The sequence below is a fragment of the Misgurnus anguillicaudatus genome, chromosome 8, assembly GCF_027580225.2.
Source record: "Misgurnus anguillicaudatus chromosome 8, ASM2758022v2, whole genome shotgun sequence".
NCBI lineage: Eukaryota > Metazoa > Chordata > Actinopteri > Cypriniformes > Cobitidae > Misgurnus > Misgurnus anguillicaudatus.
In genome coordinates this window covers 32,212,092-32,232,002 of record NC_073344.2, presented here as the reverse complement: position 1 = coordinate 32,232,002, position 19,911 = coordinate 32,212,092, and the positions used below count along the sequence as shown (strand labels likewise).

General features: G+C 35.9%; 1 protein-coding gene across 3 annotated transcripts in view; it reads right to left on the bottom strand.

Annotated features, from left to right (window-relative positions):
- Positions 1 to 707: 707 nt before the first annotated feature.
- The window catches only part of LOC129450276 (rap guanine nucleotide exchange factor 4), a 47,285-nt gene continuing 28,081 nt past the window's right edge, over positions 708 to 19,911 (bottom strand). For 2 of the 3 annotated variants that reach the window (XM_055212925.2, XM_055212926.2), the window contains 21 exons: positions 19,708 to 19,792; positions 19,536 to 19,596; positions 18,509 to 18,585; positions 17,947 to 18,093; positions 16,614 to 16,720; positions 16,431 to 16,516; positions 16,273 to 16,351; positions 15,888 to 16,038; positions 14,907 to 14,995; positions 14,278 to 14,308; positions 14,051 to 14,129; positions 11,425 to 11,571; positions 10,736 to 10,833; positions 8,794 to 8,919; positions 8,516 to 8,694; positions 8,323 to 8,413; positions 8,171 to 8,221; positions 5,998 to 6,085; positions 5,832 to 5,896; positions 5,674 to 5,728; positions 708 to 1,711 (listed from right to left, as the gene is read on the bottom strand). In XM_055212925.2, coding sequence (XP_055068900.1) covers positions 1,584 to 1,711; positions 5,674 to 5,728; positions 5,832 to 5,896; positions 5,998 to 6,085; positions 8,171 to 8,221; positions 8,323 to 8,413; positions 8,516 to 8,694; positions 8,794 to 8,919; positions 10,736 to 10,833; positions 11,425 to 11,571; positions 14,051 to 14,129; positions 14,278 to 14,308; positions 14,907 to 14,995; positions 15,888 to 16,038; positions 16,273 to 16,351; positions 16,431 to 16,516; positions 16,614 to 16,720; positions 17,947 to 18,093; positions 18,509 to 18,585; positions 19,536 to 19,596; positions 19,708 to 19,792 — 2,020 coding nt within the window. In that variant the 3' untranslated portion in view covers positions 708 to 1,583. Of the gene's footprint in view, positions 1,712 to 5,673; positions 5,729 to 5,831; positions 5,897 to 5,997; positions 6,086 to 8,170; positions 8,222 to 8,322; positions 8,414 to 8,515; positions 8,695 to 8,793; positions 8,920 to 10,735; positions 10,834 to 11,424; positions 11,572 to 14,050; positions 14,132 to 14,277; positions 14,309 to 14,906; positions 14,996 to 15,887; positions 16,039 to 16,272; positions 16,352 to 16,430; positions 16,517 to 16,613; positions 16,721 to 17,946; positions 18,094 to 18,508; positions 18,586 to 19,535; positions 19,597 to 19,707; positions 19,793 to 19,911 lie in introns of those variants that run through there. The other variant, XR_008646296.2, reaches the window with a different exon arrangement.

The following is a 19,911-nucleotide window of genomic DNA, read 5'->3' as shown; positions in this document are numbered from 1 at the left end:
TAGTTTATTTAAAAAAAAATCGTTAACATATACAATAAGGTTCATTTGTTAACATTAGTTAATTCGTTAATATGAACTAATAATGAAATGCACTTATACAGCATGTTCATCTTTGTTAATGTTATTTTCAACAATTACTAATACTTTATTTAAATCTTGTTAACGTTAATGCACTGTGAACTAACATGAACAAACAAAAGCTTTATTTCTATTAACTAACATTAACAAAGATTAATACATACTGTAACAAATGTATTGCTCAGGGTTTGTTCATGTTAGGTAATACATTAACTAATGTTAACTAATGAACCTTATTGTAAGTGTTACCAAAAAATCTATAATTTAATTAATATTAACATAATCATAATGTATTAATACAATTGATTATGCTTTATTAGCATTAGCTTTTTGAACTTGTTAGAAGTAAAACATACATTTATTTTTAATATTTACCATATTTTAAAATAATAATACATATTAATTATTAATAATCCTCTATCTATCTATATAACATATAATATATGTAGATTGGCATATTCAACTTTTTAGGAGTACACAAATATACATAATATTTTTTATTTAAATTAAATATATATTTATAATAATTTTATTTAAGAAATGTATAAGTTAATGTTTATATATTCATATTTTAAAACATATAGCATATTGAACTTATTACTCTTTAGTCAAATCACGGCAACATAAAGTCTTCAACAATACATTTATTTAGCTTATACTATTTACAAGGTAGGCGTAGGCATTTTCCTAAAAGAAAATAAGTGTCCTACACAGACAGCGTCTCACTTTTTCCAAAAGGCGGGATGAGAACAAACATACAGTATAGGCCATGTGAGACCAATTATGATAACTTAGCAAAATGGGTCCAAAAATATACAAATATAACTCAATATACAAAATGACATCAATAATGCTACAGGCTATGGCAGGAGGTAAGTTACTAGCACACAATTTAACCGGTGGTATAAAATAGTCCTTGAGCCAGAATACTGACATTTATAACAGACGTAAAATAACATACTATTGGACACTGAGGCTTTGGAGTTTTTTTGTGGCGAACGACACCTTGTTGTGTCTTTGCTATCTGTATGAATCACATGTGCCTTGCACTACACTTTTATGCTATTTGTAGGATTGTTCAGGTTTATAGAAATACAGAGGCAGCAGGTTTACAGTGTCATGAAACGCTTTATCACAAGAGACACTGAACAAGATGAAGAGCCTCACATTATCCTAAAACTGATTGAAGAACACAAACTCTTACAACTTAGTGCATTCATCTTATGGATGCTCAAATGCCTGCTATCAAAGCCAAACTGACCTTCAGATCAAGTCTTTAACATGCAAATCATACAGGCACACAATCAAGCATACACATGAGGATGCATCTTAACATATGATTCAGTTGGCAGTGATAGCACATACAGTCATCATACAGATGTAAGGTTTAATCAAGTTTGATGTTGTAAACTGGATATACACTGGTAGAGAGAGAGAGAGAGAGAGAGAGAGAGAGAGAGAGAGAGAGAGAGAGAGAGAGAGAGAGAGAGAGAGAGCATTGGTCTTTAGCCCCGCCTTGGCTCCAGTCTGAAGGACATCTGTGATAAGCTTCTCTGGTTGTCAATCACGTTTAACTGTCGCACGTAATTCCTCACTTCATGTGGATTCTTACTCGCTGGAGATGCTTCAGCATCTGACAGAGGTCAAGAGAGAAAATAGTTAAAGTATTTCATAATTTTATCATCTTTTCTCCCATATTAAAGTTACCCAGAATTCTAAGTAAAGTCCCTCTTTACTATGCAAATTTGTAGGAAAGAGTAGATATTTCTGTCTTTTCCAGTTTCTTTATTCTGTTAAACAAAAAAGAAGATATTTTGAATAATGATGTCAAAGGAAAAATCCAGATAATTTACTCACCACCATGTCATCCAAAATGTTGATGTCTTTCTTTGTTCAGTCGAGAAGAAATTATGTTTTTTGAGGAAAACATTGCAGGATTTTTCTCATTTTAATGGACTTTAATAAAGCCCAACATTTAATACTTAACAATCAACAGTTTTTTCAACGGAGCTTCAAAGGACCACAAACGATCCCAAACGAGGCACAAGGGCCCCATCCAGCGAAACGACCGTCATTCCTGACAAGAAAAATAAAAAACATCCACCTTCAAAGCACAACTTCTCGTCTATATCCGGTCGTGATGCGCTAGCGTGACCCCACGCAATATGTCATCACGTCAAAAGGTCACAGAGGACGAACGCGAAACTCCGCCCCAGTGTTTACAAGTGTTAAGAAAGAGGACCGTTCCGACGTTGTTGTATGTCAACTGATACTAATGAATGTCTTTGTGTCAGTTTATTGTTTACAATGGTCCGCAAATGTGCGTTTTATATATGTAACACGTGACCTCCCTACTCACTACGCATTTACGTTAGGTCGCGCTGGACCGGACCTAGATGAAAAGTTGTGGTTTAAAAGAGCATATTTTGTCTTTTTCCTGTCAAAAATGACAATCGTTTCGCTAGACAAGACCCCCATGCCTCCCCCGGGATCGTTCATAGACCTTTGAAACTCCGCCGAAAAAAACTGCCACGTGTTAAGTATTAAATGTTGGGCTCCATCAAAGTCCATTAAAATGAGAAAAAATCCTGCAATGTTTTCCTCAAAAAACACGACTTCTTCTCGACTGAACAAAGAAGGACGCCAACATCCTGGATGACATGGTGGTGAGTAAACTATCTGGATTCTTCCTCCAAGAAAATGGAATATTCCTGTAAGTACAGTGCTGACGGTTCCCATTGACTTCCATAGTATTTGTTTATCCTACTATGGAAGTCAATAGGTACCGTCAACTGTGTGGTTACCATGATTTATCAAAATATCCTCTTTTGTGTTCAACAGAATAAGGAACTTATACAGGTTTAGAACAACATGAAGGTGAGTAAATGATGACAGTTTTCATTTTTGGGTGAACTATCCCTTTAAAAGGGACATAATCATGAAAGTCTGACTTTTTCAATGGTTAAGTGTTGTAATTAGGCCGCCAGTGCTTCTATCAACCTAGAAAATGTAAAAAAAGATCAACCCAGTAACTTAGTTTTGGTAAACTATTCTCTGCAAGCATGTGAAAAAATAGGTAATTGAAATTTGGCTCCCCCTGTGATGTCAGAAGGGGATTATACTGCGCCTTTATCTGCACTATCCAACCACAGCACTGCCATTTATATCATTTGCAAAACAGCACATTTTTGCTCACATCTACAAAGTGGCAATTTTAACATGCTGTAATAAATTATCTATATGGTGTTCACATACGTACCCTGGGGACACCAACGATTTATTTGACATCTTAAAAAAGTCTTGTGAAATGTCCCCTTTAACTGTAAGGACCACCAGAGCGGCCATATTGAACATTGCATTGTCCCCTATGCATAGTAAAAGGATCTTGTTATATCCAATACTTTTGGCTTCCGTATATTTTATTATAAAACGGCCAGTTCTGGTTCTTGATTCTGATTGGTTGAAACGCGTTCTAAGCCGTGATAAAATACACCGGTAACCTCACGGTTCAGACCACATTACATAAGTATCACTGCGCCACTGTTGCTGCGTACTGATTTATGAAAATAAACACCACAGTCTTTAATCATATTTTTAATTTGTCTACAATTGCACAATTAATGGCGATATCCAGATGAATGTCAATAAATATTGTTGAGTCATCTCGTCGATAAAGAGAAAACGTTGTCTGAGGATTTTATAACTCAAGTTCATACGTCTGCTTTTATCCACTGGGTGGCGATCTTACCCAACTTAAACACTGACGCATTCACTGAAAACACCGTGTAGTACTGTTCATGTCTCTGAATTTGATCTCTTACTAAAGTTCTTCACAAAAATGGAATTATCTCCATAAATTTGAGAGGTGATAAGAGAACAAATAAAGGTAGGATGAAATGTTTTTTTGTTTGTATTTGTTTGAAAGCGGATGGTCTGTTCTTTCATTTGATATTTTATGTTTTTCTGCAAGGCATTAAACTAAAACTGGGTGGCAACTTAAAAAAAAAAAACGTTGACGGGGAAAGAGTTCAGCATGCTTCCAGGCATATTTGATCATCACTTCAACACTTGCATCTAATTTGTACATTAATATAAATGTTAATGTATAAATTAGATGAATGTTGATTTATAAAAATAAACACCACAGTCTTAAATCATATTTTCATTGTGTCTTTGCTGCGTTTGTGTTGGTTGGTTGGGAACTGCGCTCTGTTTCAGTCACACTTGATTCTGAGGAACTACTTTGTTTGGCGGAAGAGTAATATTTGTACTAATATTGTCAGAATCCTGCCGGATCCTGTTGGTATTTAGATCTAGTTTAGCATGGCAGGGTTCTCACAGTACATATGTTCTATGTGGGAAATGTGTGGTTGTAGTATTGGTTTATTCCGACCACGCATTTCCCGGGTCTCGTCACTTTTTCCCCGATCCCTTACTTGTAATTATTTTCAGGTGTTTGTAATTTACTTTCTCCCTATTTAAGAGTCCTTGTGTTTGTTGTCCAGTGCACGTTCGTCTTGTCTCATGCCCTGTCGGTTCCTGTGAGTTTTTTGATGTTCTTAGTCCTGATCTGTGTAATCTGTTGTAGAGTTTATTGTTAGTTTTTGTCAAGTTTAGTATTAGTTTAGTGTCGTGTTTCCCTAGTCTTGTTTTGCCCCCTCGTGGGTTTTGTTTTCCTGTTTTTCCCCTGTTTTCATAATAAATCCCTTTGTTGTTACGTCCGTATCTGGGTTCGTGTTTTGTGTTCCCCATTTCCTGACAAATATAATTACAACTTATTTGGGTTTTATTTTATAAACGTTATGCATATGAAGTAACCGTTTTATAAACGCAATAAACCCCTCGAAGCGTTGGGTTACCAGTGCATTTTATAACAGCTAAGGGGGTTTTAGGCACTCCGCTTCGCGTCGTGCCTAACAACGCCCCTTAGCTGTTTTAAAATGCACTGGTAACCCACTGCTTCTCGGGGTTTATTGCTTTAATAACAGCCTCTTTAGTGAATTTAAAGGGCACATATTATGCAAAATCCACTTTTACAAGGTTTGGACATAAATGTGTGTTGGCAGTGTGTGAACCCAAAAACCATAAATGAAAAAAATCCACCCTCTCCTTCTTTTTTAATCCCCATTCAACCAAAGCTGTCTCATTGGACACGCTGTTTAAATTCTTTTGTTAATGTGATGTCACACAAACCAACCCTTCCCACAGCCACTGACTGACTGGTTAAGTTTACTCAAGAGCTTTTCTAAATGTGTTTGTTAGCATGTTATAGCACTAAATATGTTATTGTCTCAGACTGTATTCACAGGAATCAGATCTATTTTTAAACAAAAGCGCTTACTTACATTGAAACAGCGCTATTTCGATCCCACCCAAATAGAGGCATTTTAGACATGCTATAACAAATGATCTGTGGGGTATTTTGAACTTAAAATTTTACAGACACATTCTGGACACACCCGAGACTTATATTATATCTTGTAAAAATATGCATAATATGTGCCCTTGTGAATACAGTAAATGCTCAACCTAGGCTCGCTACAAGACATAGTTTGGACTGTAAAGACACAACAGACTGATGTTTATCTGACTTACTGAAGGGTTGACTCCTGCAGTGCTTCACCGCCCGGACTGTGTTAGCAATCAACCTCTGAGGAGAGAACAATATATCAACACAGTGTTCTAGCTCAGACAATCTCTCATCCAACACATTTGTGCTGATCATAAGTCTCAGATCATAGCAGAAACCTCACCATCTTCTCAAAGTTCACCAGGCCATCGATGAAGGTCCTGTTCCCTTCATTAGTGAATGTCATATCTGATAAGAGAGCATACTTAACTGTGAATTTTGTTATGTTTATTTATCAATATTATATTATAATGCTTGTGACAACCATTCAGAATAGGCCACACCCATACCTTTAATGAGGAGGGGCATAAATGGAATGATTGGCGGCTCCATTTTAGCCACAGTGAGGCGGTATGCGCGGTGATTTCTGGATGGGTCCTGGAAGCGCAGACAATTAACAAACAATTAACAAACATCTTAAGAGCAAAATATATTTTGTTTAAAACATTTAATAAAAAATTAAGTTCCTTTTTGGGATGCAATCATTGTGAATAAAGTCAAGAGCCCTTATTGAATTCATACAAAGTGAATTGTACCAAAATATATGATTATTAGAAAAAAAATTAAAATCCAACCCCTAACCCCAATGTCACAGAGGCAAAAACAAAACGTACAAAAACGTACAAATGTGGTCATACAAGTAGCCACATTGTAAAATACGGACAAGATTGTGCCCTGTTCCTATTCACTTTCATTCTGTGAAAAAAGCAGGTTGTGCTTTGTGTTCAAATGAAAAATAAAACTCATAGAGGTTTGAAAAGACAAGAAGGTTAGTAAATAAAGACAATTTTCATTTTTGGAATATTGCTTTAAAGCAAAAATTACTTCAATGAAAGTTAAGCTCAATTAACATTATGTTACTTAAATAAAACATACAAAACATGTTTCTTAGTTTATTAAAGAAATGCAACAATTGTAATTACAATGGAAGTGAATGGAGATGCATGATAAAGTACACACTAGAGGTCTTTTCAAAATGTACCCAACCCAAAATGACCCAAATCACTTTTCACTCGAACCCGACATGCATTAATACATATATATTTTTTTAATGTAAAGAAATACCCGACCCAAGACAAACCAGAAAAAATTAGACCCGAGTCCGACCGAGTGGCCTTTTTTTCACCGGCGTGTATGCAGTCTGCCTCCCCACACGCACCTGGTCTTCTCAGATCCGTTTGGCAAAAACAAATTCATTTTAAATTACCCAAGACCCGAGGTCGCTAATATAATACCCTGCCCATGTCCGAGGCACACATGAAACTTTGGTTGGATTTACACTGCAAATCTTGATGCATGATCCCGATTTGTTTCCTGTATCCGATTTTTTTGATGACCCGCTTACACCATCTTTTAAAAGTGACTCGTATCTGATATTTGCATTTACATTAAACACTTGGCAAAACAATTCAAGCTACACATACTGACTTGGAACAGCTTAAACCACAGAGGAAGTAAAATGTCACGATATGCAATAGACAGAGTGATTATAAAAGATTATAGGCCTGAGGCTTGAAACCAATCTGAGAATATTGGAATCTATGCGTTCCCGTTCGGGTCTCGTGTCGGACCTCGGGTTTCGGATCTAAGTGGGCCTGTAAAGATAGTACACACCGTTTCAAAATTATAGCCACATAATTTAGGTTAGTAAGTGACTTCATCACACTAAAATCATGTTAACTCCCACAGGGCTTATCCTAGTCCCAGACTTAAATGCATGTTTGAGCTGCCAACCGCGATAGAGGCATCAAGTATGAGTGACTTTAATGTTAAGTCAATGTGAAGACGCGTCGAAAGAGGCGTTTAGCGCGGTAGATGCGATTCGCCTCATTCACGCTTCTAGTTCGTGTGAATGCCGCAAATTGAGCATTGCCGCGGGAACGCGCGAGTTAAAAAATCTGAACCTTGACGAAAAATGCGCTGCGTTAACCAATCAGGAGCATGCTCTAGTAGTAACGTGATTACAAGAAGTGAGCAGAGTCGCAGAAGCCCCTCCCATGACGCAAATTTCCGTGTTGAATGTCTCGATGACTAGAATTTCACGTGCGGCTTTCACACGCAAATGAAGCGAGTACACACACAATGTAGACGCCTCAAACATTACACAGCTCATCCCTCCCTTTCATAGAGAAGCTACGGTAGCCACCACAGGACAAACACGTCATCATCTGAGACAATGTAGTGACAAAACATGCTCTAAAGAACAGTTTTATCCGTTTAGACCTGCTGTAGAAACATGGCGGCGTAAAATGGCGACTTCCATGTAAGGGGACCCACGATGTATGTACATAAAGACGACTCATTCTAAGGTAATAAAAACATAACAGTTTATTTTGTGAGGTCTTTATACACCACTGATAATATAGTTATGTATATTATATTGCATTTCTGTCAAAAGATCCTTCTAAAAGTTATGCACATTTATGTGGAAATTCAAAATGAAACAGTTTGAAACAGACTCACCAACAAACTCTCAAACTCTGCGTAGAACTTCTTAAATTTACTGGGCAATTTCTAACACAAAAGAAGAAATACAACATGCACATCAATATACATCAATTTCCGTATTTGCGTATTGTTAATTCCTTTCGTTGATTATGTTACGTCGCACTGACCTCCCATGTTTGGCTGAGCCGGCTGACAGCTGGGTTGCACATGCCCATGATAATGGCGAAAAAAGAGTTTAGATTCCTAAACTCTCTACAGCTGAGGGAACAAAGTATTTGTTAATGCAGCCTGCATGTTAATAAATCACATCATATCTTATTCATCAGGTGCTCAGGTGAGTTTGTGCGGTGGAGAACTCACTGGGCGGCGATCTTGATGAACTTCTTGAGCAGTTGAACGCGTTTGCTTAGGGTTCCACACAGACAAACCTCGGTGACCACCCATAACTGAACTTGATTGAAGCGTTTCAGGAACAGCTCCAGATTCGCTGTGGAACGTCTGTACGCCTGACGACCGAACGTGTGATACACGAGCTCGTACTGCAAACACACACACACACACACACATGGTCAAGTTACGCTGTGGGTTCGCAATCTCATTTGTATGTGCATATTAGATATAAGCGTGCATGCGCCTACCTCATGCACACAGCTGAAAAGCTCCCAGTCGTACTGGGTCATCTGGAAGGCCAGATCTTTAGAGCTCATTAGCTCAAAACTGGACATAGACCCGGTAGATGGACCCTCCTGCTCTGGAAGAGGAGTCTATATGCACATAAATAGAGTCAGTAAATGCACTCAAATACAAACCCTATAATGTATATATCTTGATGTATGGTTTGTTAAGATACGATAACATTTGGCTGAGATGGAAAACCTGGAATTTGAAGGTGCAGAAAATCCAAATATTGAGAAAACCGTTAAAGGAATATTCCATTTTCTTAAAAGAAAATCCAGATAATTTACTCACCACCAAATCATCCAAAATGTTGATGTCTTTCTTTGTTCAGTCGAGAAGAAATTATGTTTTTTAAGGAAAACATTGCAGGATTTTTCTCATTTTAATGGACTTTAATAGAGCCCAACATTTAATACTTAACTCAACACTTAACAGTTTTCTCCAACGGAGTTTCAAAGGACTATAAACAATCCCAAACGAGGCATAAGGGTCTTATCTAGCGAAAAGATTGTCATTTTTGACAAGAAAAATAACAAAAATACACTTTTAAAGCACAACTTCTCGTCTAGATCTGGTCGTGATGCGCCAGGTGACCCCACGCAATACGTCATGACGTCAAGAGGTCACAGAAGACGAACGCGAAACTCCGCCCCAGTGTTTACAAGTGTGTTGAAAGAGGACCGTTCCGACGTTGTTGTATGTCAACTGATACTAATGAATGTCTTTGTGTCAGTTTATTGTTTACAATGGTCCGCAAATGTGCGTTTTATATATGTGACACGTGACCTCCCTACGTCACTAGGCATTAACGTTAGGTCGCGCTGGACCGGACCTAGACGAAAAGTTGTGGTTTTTCTTGTCAAAAATGACAATCGTTTTGCTAGATAAGATCCTTATGCCTCGTTTGGGATTGTTTATAGTCCTTTGAAACTCCGTTGAAAAAAACTGTTACGTGTTTAGTTAAGTGTTAAGTGTTGGTGTTCATTAAAGTCCATTAAAATGAGAAAAATCCAGCAATGTTTTCCTCAAAAAACATAATTTCTTCTCGACTGAACAAAGAAAGACATCAACATTTTGGATGACATGGTGGTGAGTAAATTATCTGGATTTTTCTTTTAAGAAAATGGAATATTCCTTTAAGTCCTTAGCAACACAATGTATGATAAATACATATATATATAAAGAAATTATAATAAGAAATGTACAAAATATCTTTGTGCAACATGATCTATACTTAACTCTTTCCCCGCCTTTGACAAATTATCTCGTCAATTAAGAGAAAACATTTGCATAAAAAAGTGTTCCTGATGAATTTTTTGTTAATCTGCAATACCACTAGATGGCGCACTTACCCAATTTATAAAAAAACTGAAGCCATAATGTTATTTACTAATTTTAAAGTCTGTGTTTTGGGAATCGTTCTGAATCTGATGTCTATCAAAAGTCCTTCACAAAAATGCAATTATTTCAGCTTTTTGCTACAATTTTTTTATTTTTAAAGAAAAATACCTATATATAAGAGTTTATAAGCAGAGAAAAACATATACATAGGATGAAACTTTTTTTCCTGTTTTGTTTGCTTGTTTATTGCTTGTCTGAAATCAGAGGGTCTGTTCTTTCATTTAACATTTGTATGTTTTTATATTTTTAGAAGAAAATTTTCCTGGAAGGTATTTTGTGAAAATCACAAAAAATGCTGGCCGGCAACTTTTCAAAAAATGGCTGGTGGGAAATTAGTTAATATCCTAATAATATCCTTAAAAAAAATTATAATTTGACCCATACAATGTATTGTTGGCTATTGCCACAAATATACCCGTGCGACTTATGACTGGTTTTGTGGTCACATACGTTTTTAAACATGCACAAATATTTCTGGTTTCACTGTATATTTGATCTTACCAGTAAGTCAATCTGTTCTCTGGAGCAGACAAACAATCGTCCATTTACTCCCAGTGACTGGAACACTGATACATCATTGGGCTTTAAAATCTGCTTTTCTGTACAAAAATAAGTGTGAGATTGCAAGATCAGAAATCAGAGCCAATTAATGTACAACAGGTTTGATTAACTTTGTTTCCTATCTTGTATATTCAGACAACCTAAACTTTAAACTAATATAGAATTTGCATGTGTTGTAGTCTAAACCATGTAAAATTACAGAAAAAAAAAAACATTTTTGTATTTTGGAAAATTTCTGTAGATTATTATGCCTGTTATTTTACAGTATTTCTCCGGCACCCCAGCTGCCGTAATTTTTTACCGATTTTTTTTTACAGTGCATCTAAACTAAGACCAAGACCAGAGTATGTTGTAACCCTAACCAAAATCAAGGCGGGACCAGACAGAGATAAGACCTGACCATCACCAAATAAATAAATAAATAAACAAGATATTTGCAATCAGTAGAAGAGATTGGCCATATATTACAGGAATAGATCTGCTTTAAAAAATAAAAAACTAAGTGTTGCTAAACCAACAAAACACCACCAAAGTTTGGTACAATATATTTATTTGTGTTATCTCCAAAGGCAACTAATATTTACTGCTTCTGCATGTGCACGTGTGTTTTGGGATGCATTGTGGATCACCTCCAGACGCGCTGAGGTTTATCAAGAGCAGCTCTTCCGTGGATCCCAGTTTATCCGCCACTGCCGCGATGACCTCTCTACCCGTGGCCAGCACAGGAACACGGATGGTGGTGTAAGTGTGATCGCTACAGTAAACCTTCAAAAGTACTACACACACATACAAACAAAGATTAACATACATACACATATAAAACAAAGATTAAGAGAGAGGGAATAGTCGGAATAGTCTGGGTAGAGGTAACTGGATTATAACTGGATAAAGTGTTACAAAAAAAAGTTACAAAGTGGTTTGGCTTATTAGTCTAGGTCAATTTGTATATGCGGTGGACATGGTTGTGCTTCTTCAAAGGCATCTTGAGTAAAACATCACATTTAAAGGAAAACACCACCATTTTTCAATATTTTACTATGTTCTTACCTCAACTTAGACAAATGAATGTATACCTATCTTTTATCAATGCGTGAACTTAATCTTTGTACTGCGCGTTGTGAATGTGTTAGCATTTAGCCTAGCCCCACTCATTCCCCAGGATCCAAACAAGGATGAATTTAGAAGCCACCAAACACTTCCATGTTTTCCCTATTTAAAGACACAAGTAAGTATGATGGCACAAAATAAAGCATGGCATGAGAACTTTATTGTATGGTGGAGAGCACCTAGTTTGCAGCACCTCGACTTCGGGCGCAGCAATATTGACAGAAGTTTGAGCGAGAAGGGGAGTAGTCAGGACCAGTGTTGGGGGTAACGCATTACAAGTAACGTGCATTACGTAATAATATTACTTTTCTGAAGTAACGAGTAAAGTAATGCATTACTTTTTAAATTTACACATTAATATTTAATTACTTTTTTAAAAAAGTAATGCAAGTTACTTTTTGAGTTCAATTAAATAGATAAAAAAATTATGTACTAAATTAAACAAAACATAGTCATATTATGCACTCTATGCGTACACGCCTGTATGGGAAGAGTTTAAGTCAGAAACTGAGATGGCAGGCCAGAGCTTGACATTTTTGTGATAAAATATGCAATTTCTGAATGCCGAAATTTTCAGTCATAAAAACACCTGCAAGGCCTGAAAGAGATCAAGCTTCAGCCAAGAAAAGTAACGCAAAAGTAACTAAAAAGTAACGCAAGCATTACTTTCCATGAAAAGTAACTAAGTAACGCAATTAGTTTTGGGAGTAACTTAACTCATTCACCGCCAGCCTTTTTGAGAAAAGTTGTCCACCTGCATTTTTGTGATTTTAACAAAATTTTCACAAAATTCCTTGCAGGAAAAATTATTTTCTATAAATATATAAACATACAAATTATATCAAATTATTACACGGCTCTCTGGAATGCTTGATTCTGATTGGTCAGTTGAGACATTTGCAGGTTCGTTCTTTTCAAATAATAACCGCTCCAAATTAATAACGCATAGCCGGACTACTTGCACGAGTGAAATCGCTCCGCGCCAATAAAGATCAATAAAGATTACTGTCTGTTTGGCGCCATCTTGTGACAAACACTGGACAACCACGACAAGACACAGACAGCTTACTGAGACTGAACTTGACAAAATAGAGCATGACAGCTTCGAAGCCAACACACACAAAAATACAGAATGGGGATTAAAACTTCTCAAAGACTGGCTAAAAGAGAAAAAATGGAGACACACAAGTATGAAGCAGCGGATCTTAATAAGGTATTACGATCATTTTATGCATCTGTGCAAAGTTTCGCGGAAGGATAAAAATGTTAATTGAAAACAAATATGCCAATAAAATGTTTAAAATTCATGTCCAGTTTTTTTTCTTATGTGGCAAGTAGCCGTGTAATAAGCGGGATAATGTAGAGGCAGCCGGTAGTTATTGGGAAATAAGCCCCTTCAGTGTGATACAAGACCCTCCGCTTCGCGTCGGGTCCTGATCACACTGTCGGGGCTTATTTCCCAATAACTACCGGCTGCCTCTACATTATCCCTTACTTAAAGAACACACCCTCTGCTTTCAAACAAACAATAAACAAACAAACAAACAAACAAAATGGGGGAAAAACGTTTCATTATATATTTACTTTTTCTACTTAATTTAACCACTGAAATATGGATATTTATCTTCAAAAATACAACATTTTGAGCAAAAAGCTTAAAAAATTTCGTTTTTGTAAAGGAATTTATTTTAGAGATCAGACTCAGAATGACTATCAAACATAAAGGCAGTTAAAATAAATCATTAAATCTTTTTAACTTCCGTTTTTGATAAATTCGGCCATCTGGTGGATAAAAGCGGTATTACACTTTCACTTTGAAATTCGTCCAGAAAGGCATATTTATTAGTTAAATATGAACTCATAAATGACGAGATAACTCGTCAATGGAGGTGAATGAGTTAATATTGTAATGCATTACTTTTAAAAGTAACTTTCCCCAACACTGGTCAGGAGTGATGATGTTACTGCACGCCAAGGTCGAAGTGCCGCAAACCAAGTGCTCTTCCGCCATACAATATAGTTCTCATTGTCATCCGCTTAAAAAAAAAATCGCCACGTTTTATTTTGTACCACCATACTTACTCATGTAAGTTATTTAATTTATTTAAACTAATAATTGATGCTGTTATGTACAGCACAGATCCTTACTGTCATCAAAGCTCCTGATTGGTTGCTTTTTCGCAAGCCTCTCTTCCCCAGAGCTGAACTGTCGCAGGAGAACTTTATGCTGAGAGATTACACAAAAAACAGCCATAAATATGATGTCAAACAATAACATCAATCAAAGCAAACGTCTGTATGCTTCGCCTAAACCAATTCATCACAATATGTGCTTTCCAGCCATCAGTGATAAATAAGAAGCAGAGCTGAATTACCTTTTTTTGAGAAGTTCTCGCATCATCTGGACTGAGAGAAAGAGAGACACGAAGAGATGCATAAATGCACAGGCACTGATAACAGCTATTTAATGCACTTTAACTCATTCCCCGCCAACACTTTTTTTAAAAGTTGCCCGCCAGCATTTTTTGTGATTTTCACAAGAGTTGCCTTCCAGGAAAATTTTCTTCTAAAAATATGTTAACATACAAATATATCAAATGAAAGAAAAGACCCTCTGCTTTCAAACAAACAATAAAACAACAAAATGGGTTTCATATCTATATTTTTTTTCTGATTAAAAACTCTCAAATATGAGTATTTTTCTTAAAAAATACATGTTTTTAGCCAAACGCTGAAATAATTGCATTTTTGTGAAGGAATTTTGTTAGAGATCAGATTCAGAATGATTATCAAAAAATACACAGAGTTTAAAATTAGTAAATAACGCTTTGGCTTTAGTTTTTTCATAAATTGGGTATCTAGTGGATAATCGCCGTATTGCAAAGTAACATAAAAACTAATCAGGAACAAGGTTTTTTAATGCAAATATTTTCTCTTAATTGACGAGATAACTCGTCAATGGCGGGGAAAGAGTTACTAATGCTTTCACAGCCAAAAAACTTACTACTGCTTTACGATCCTCTCCAGCTCGGGCAGAAGCTCCTTCAGGGGACGCAAAACTCTCGCATCATTAGATACGAACCCATGCAGCTCCTGCACAAACATACAACCGCATATGTGACAATAGCCTCTTTCACACAGTAATTCTGGTAAATTACCATGAATTTACCAGAATGAATTTACCAGTAAATACAAAAATGTGCTGTTCACACACGCAGTGGCGTTCCGTTATTTTACCAGTAAGACATCATTCACGACCAAACAACATTGAATGAGACGACGTCAAACCGAAAATGCGTTTTTAACAACACTACTGTTTGCACGTTAGGCTTCACAGAGGGCGTGCTAAGGACGTCGGCAATTCGGCGGTAAGCTGTTTTAAACAACTTTGGTGAAAAAAATGTGGACGTAAACTTCAGGTGTGCTCAACTTTCAAGCAGCATGTGTGTGGAAACGTCCGTAAACAGTGCGGGGGTAAACGCGTCATCTGTATTAAAACACTATGATTGGTCCGAAGCTGTCAGCACGGTCTGACGTTGTCCGTTCTAAATGCCGGTAATCCTATCATTTTCGTTCACACATAGCGCTTACCGGTAAATTACTGGTAATCTTACAACCTGTCTTACTGGTAAATTGGGAGCACTGATTTACCGGAAAGGTTCTGTTCACACATGACATGTTAACGGCAATTTACCAGTAAATTACCAGTAAAGACTGTATGTGTGAAAGGGACTATTGTCTGTGAAATCCAGGTTGAATAATCACAATCTAATAATGATATTTACAAAGTTTGATTTCAATAATTAATTTCACATTAATTTAGAATATATTTCTACAGAAATATCTTTACATTATTTAATGTAAAAGTCACTTTAGCTAGATTTCACATATGAACTACTAGATTAAAATCCTGTGAATCTGCCGTGTCAGTGTAGGCAGGCAATAAGTGAGGACATGCTGGCGTCTGTTTGCATGTGTTTCTGACCTCCAGAAAACTAAGCGCTGTATCATCTTCCAGCAGATGGTGGCCCTGCAGGGTAGCCCAGCGCAGGGCCAGACTGAGCACCCGTCTCTTGGTGGCCACGGCGTAGTCTAGACGCTCCTGCTCTGAGCCTTGAGACGCCTGAGAGTGGTAAGTGCACACATGCTAAGGAACAAGTGCACTGGGAATACATCAGAAAACAGTAAGAAAAAAGATGGCAATATTTTAAAATAATGGATCAGGCTCAGTTGTTAAAGGTGCCAAAGAAGAGGTTTGCATTAGAAGTCGTGAACAGAACTCTTATTATTCATCTAGGTAAATACAGTTTTACATTCTACTGCACAAAATTTGACTGATTTATTGACAGACAGACTGATTAGTAGGATATTGGGCGAGGAGGGCAGGGCACAGCTGGCTTTGGGGCATGAAGACACAGTGCATTAGCACAAAGTCATCAAGAGCCGGATCTGTGGGAATAAAAAACTTCATTTGAAAATCTATTAGGGGGTATTAAACAATTTAAGGTTTTTAATTAAGTTACGGTACCTGGTTCAGAGAAATGAATGTCCAGTCGCATTGTCTCCAGTAGATGCTCCAGGATCTTCTCTGGAGCGCCAGACATCACAGTGTACCTGCGTGACACATACAGACGTAGAAAATCAATTTAATACAAATGTGGATGAATTAGATCGCAAAGAAATTTAAGGATGAATTGAGACATATAAATACTTGAAATGGACGGGGATGTTTCCATGGCTGGAGGGCCGAAGACTCTTTTGCAACACCAGAACATCCTGATCATGTTCCTTCAGACGTACTGTGTTTGCTTCAACGTCCTACACACACACAGATAAAATCACTGAAAAGTAAACTTTTTGCATTTTGTTAACAAAAAATGGCCTTATAATGCAGATGTATGGAGGACGAAAAATGGCTTAAGTGTATATAAATAAATAAATGAATAAATACATAAATGCAGGAATTAATAAATAAATTAATGTAGAAATACATAAATAAATGTAGAAATAAATGTAGTGGTGCAAAAATAATAAAATTAAAAGTTAATACTTTTGACAAAACAAAATATTTATTTATTTATGTTTGCATTTATTTCTCCATTTAATTAATTACCTATTTATTTCTGCATTTATGTATTTATTCATTTATTTATTTCTGTATTTCTACATTTATTTATTTATTTTTGCATTTATTTATTTATGTATTTCTACATTTATTTATCTCTGCATTTAATTAATTATTTATTCCTGCATTTATTTATTTATTCCTGCATTTATTTATGTTTTTCTACATTTATTTATTTATTTATTTATTTATTTCTGCATTTAATTAATTACTTATTTATTTATGTATTTCTACATTAATTAATTTATTTATTTATCTCTGCATTTAATTAATTACTTATTTATTTCTGCATTTATTTATTTATTCCTTTATTTATTTATGTATTTCTTCATTTATTTATTTATTTCTGCATTTATGTATTTATTTATATATTTATTTCTGTATTTCTACATTTATTTATTTATTTTTGCATTTATTTATTTATTCATTCATGTATTTCTACATTTATTTATTTCTGCATTTAATTAATTATTTATTCCTGCATTTATTTATTTATTCCTGCATTTATTTATGTTTTTCTACATTTATTTATTTATTTCTGCATTTAATTAGTTACTTATTTATTCCTGCATTTATTTATGTATTTCTACATTAATTAATTAATTTATTTCTGCATTTAATTAATTACTTATTTATTCCTGCATTTATCTATTTATTCCTTTATTTATTTATGTATTTCTTCATTTATTTATTTATTCCTGCATTTATTTATTTATTCCTTTATTTATTTATGTATTTCTTCATTTATTGATTTATTCCTGCATTTATGTATTTATTCATTTATATACACTTATGTATTTGTATATACTACTGTCATTTTTCATCCTCCATACAGACGCAGTGATCTGAAACCTAAATGTAAACTAGATTATGACTAAAGTGCTAAGTAAAGTAAGACATGTTGTGTATGTAGGTGTACCCTGAGTATACGGTTAAAATCTTCTTTGTCCACTCTCAGGAAGTGGCAGTTGTCTTCTCTCAGGACGATGGAAGCAGCGCGAGGGGCGTCGTTCACCAGGGCCAGTTTGCCAAAATCATCTCCTTCATGCAGTGTGCATACTACACCCTAAATACAGACAGGAGGGGACAGTATGACAAACTCTAAATAATGTTACAGTATCTGCAAAAATATATTATATAATAGAAAGACCACAATATTGCAATGTTATTCGAATTTTATTGTTTTCTGTTATTAAAAAGATTTAGACTTTATACACACATACAAATATATGAATGCCATTACATTAGATAAAAATTTACAAAATATCAAACCAAATCATGGGTTACTTTCAACCTAGTCAAAAAACTTTGAACCCTTCCCAGACAGCAGTCGACTCTGGGTCGAATCCGCACCGGATCCACGCCCATGTCAGCAGCTCCAGTGCAGATCTGGCCCGGAGTCATCTGCTGTCTGGGTTGGGTTAAAAAGGGATGAACCCCACCCATGTTGCAAATCCACTATGTAAGCTCATGCACGTCACCTTGCCGTAGATAACAACATTAACAGATCCCTTCTGGATAATGTACCAAGACGTGCCTTCCTCCCCCTGATTAAACACTGAGACACAGAAAACAAGCATACTCAGAGCATGAGGTTATGTATTTAGAAATGCAAAAATATTTTTCACGTTTTACAATACAAACACTGAGATCCTTTATAAATACCGGCGCTGGTCATATAATTAGAATATCATCAAAAAGTTGATTTATTTAACTGTGAAACTTGTATATTATATTTATTACACACAGATTGATATATTTCAAATGTTTATTTGTTTTAATTTTGATAATTATAACTGACAACTCAAATCCCAAATTCAGTATCTCAGAAAATTAAAATATTGTTAAAAGGTTCAATATTAAAGACACCTGGTGCCACACTCTAATCAGCTAATAAACTCAAAACACCTGCAAAGGCCTTTTAATGGTCTCTCAGTCTAGTTCTATTGGCTACACAATCATGGGGAAGACTGCTGACTTGACAGTTGTCCAAAAGACGACCATTGACACCTTGCACAAGGAGGGCAAGACATAAGAGGTCATTGCAAAAGAGGCTGGCTGTACACAGAGTTCTGTGTCCAAGCACATTAATAGAGAGGCGAAGGGAAGGAAAAGATGTGGTAGAAAAAAGTGTACAAGCAATAGGGATAACCGCACCCTTGAGATACTGAATTTGGGATTTTCCTTGGTTGTCAGTTATAATCATCAAAATTAAAAGAAAGAAACATTTGAAATATATCAGTCTGTGTGTAATGAATGAACATAATATACAAGTTTCACTTTTTGAATGAAATTAGTGAAATAAATCAATTTTTATGATATTCTAATTATATGATCAGCACCTGTAGGTACAGAGCTTTCGATAATAGGAAAAAAATATTAATATTAGCGATCTGGGGGTCACAGCTTGTAACAGCCCCCAACCAAAACAGCCCCAAATTACAAGGTCTGGTCATAAATCGTACAAATCATATTTGTAAACTTTCTTAAAGAGACATTCAAACCTACAGACAGTGCCTGCTTTGGCGTGTGACTCGAAGATAAGGACACCAGCGAGCTCTCTCTTCACCTGCAGGGGGCAGCACATTCACAGCTCACATTTATATCAGCACACATGAGACATTGTGTAAACATGCAGACTGATGCAAACAAAACTCTTAATGAAAATGTGAGATCTTACAGTGTTTGAGAGATGAGAGAGAGCTTTGATATGCAGCAGTTCATCGTAAATGATCTCCAGATCTTCAGCGGTTCTTTGACCTGGCCTGAAGAAAGCGAAATTATTAGAGATGTGAAATATTATGCATTAGACCATCCAGTACTTGAATCTGATTGTATGAGACACGTGTGTGATATTACTTTAATTACAAGACACTTTAAGGGG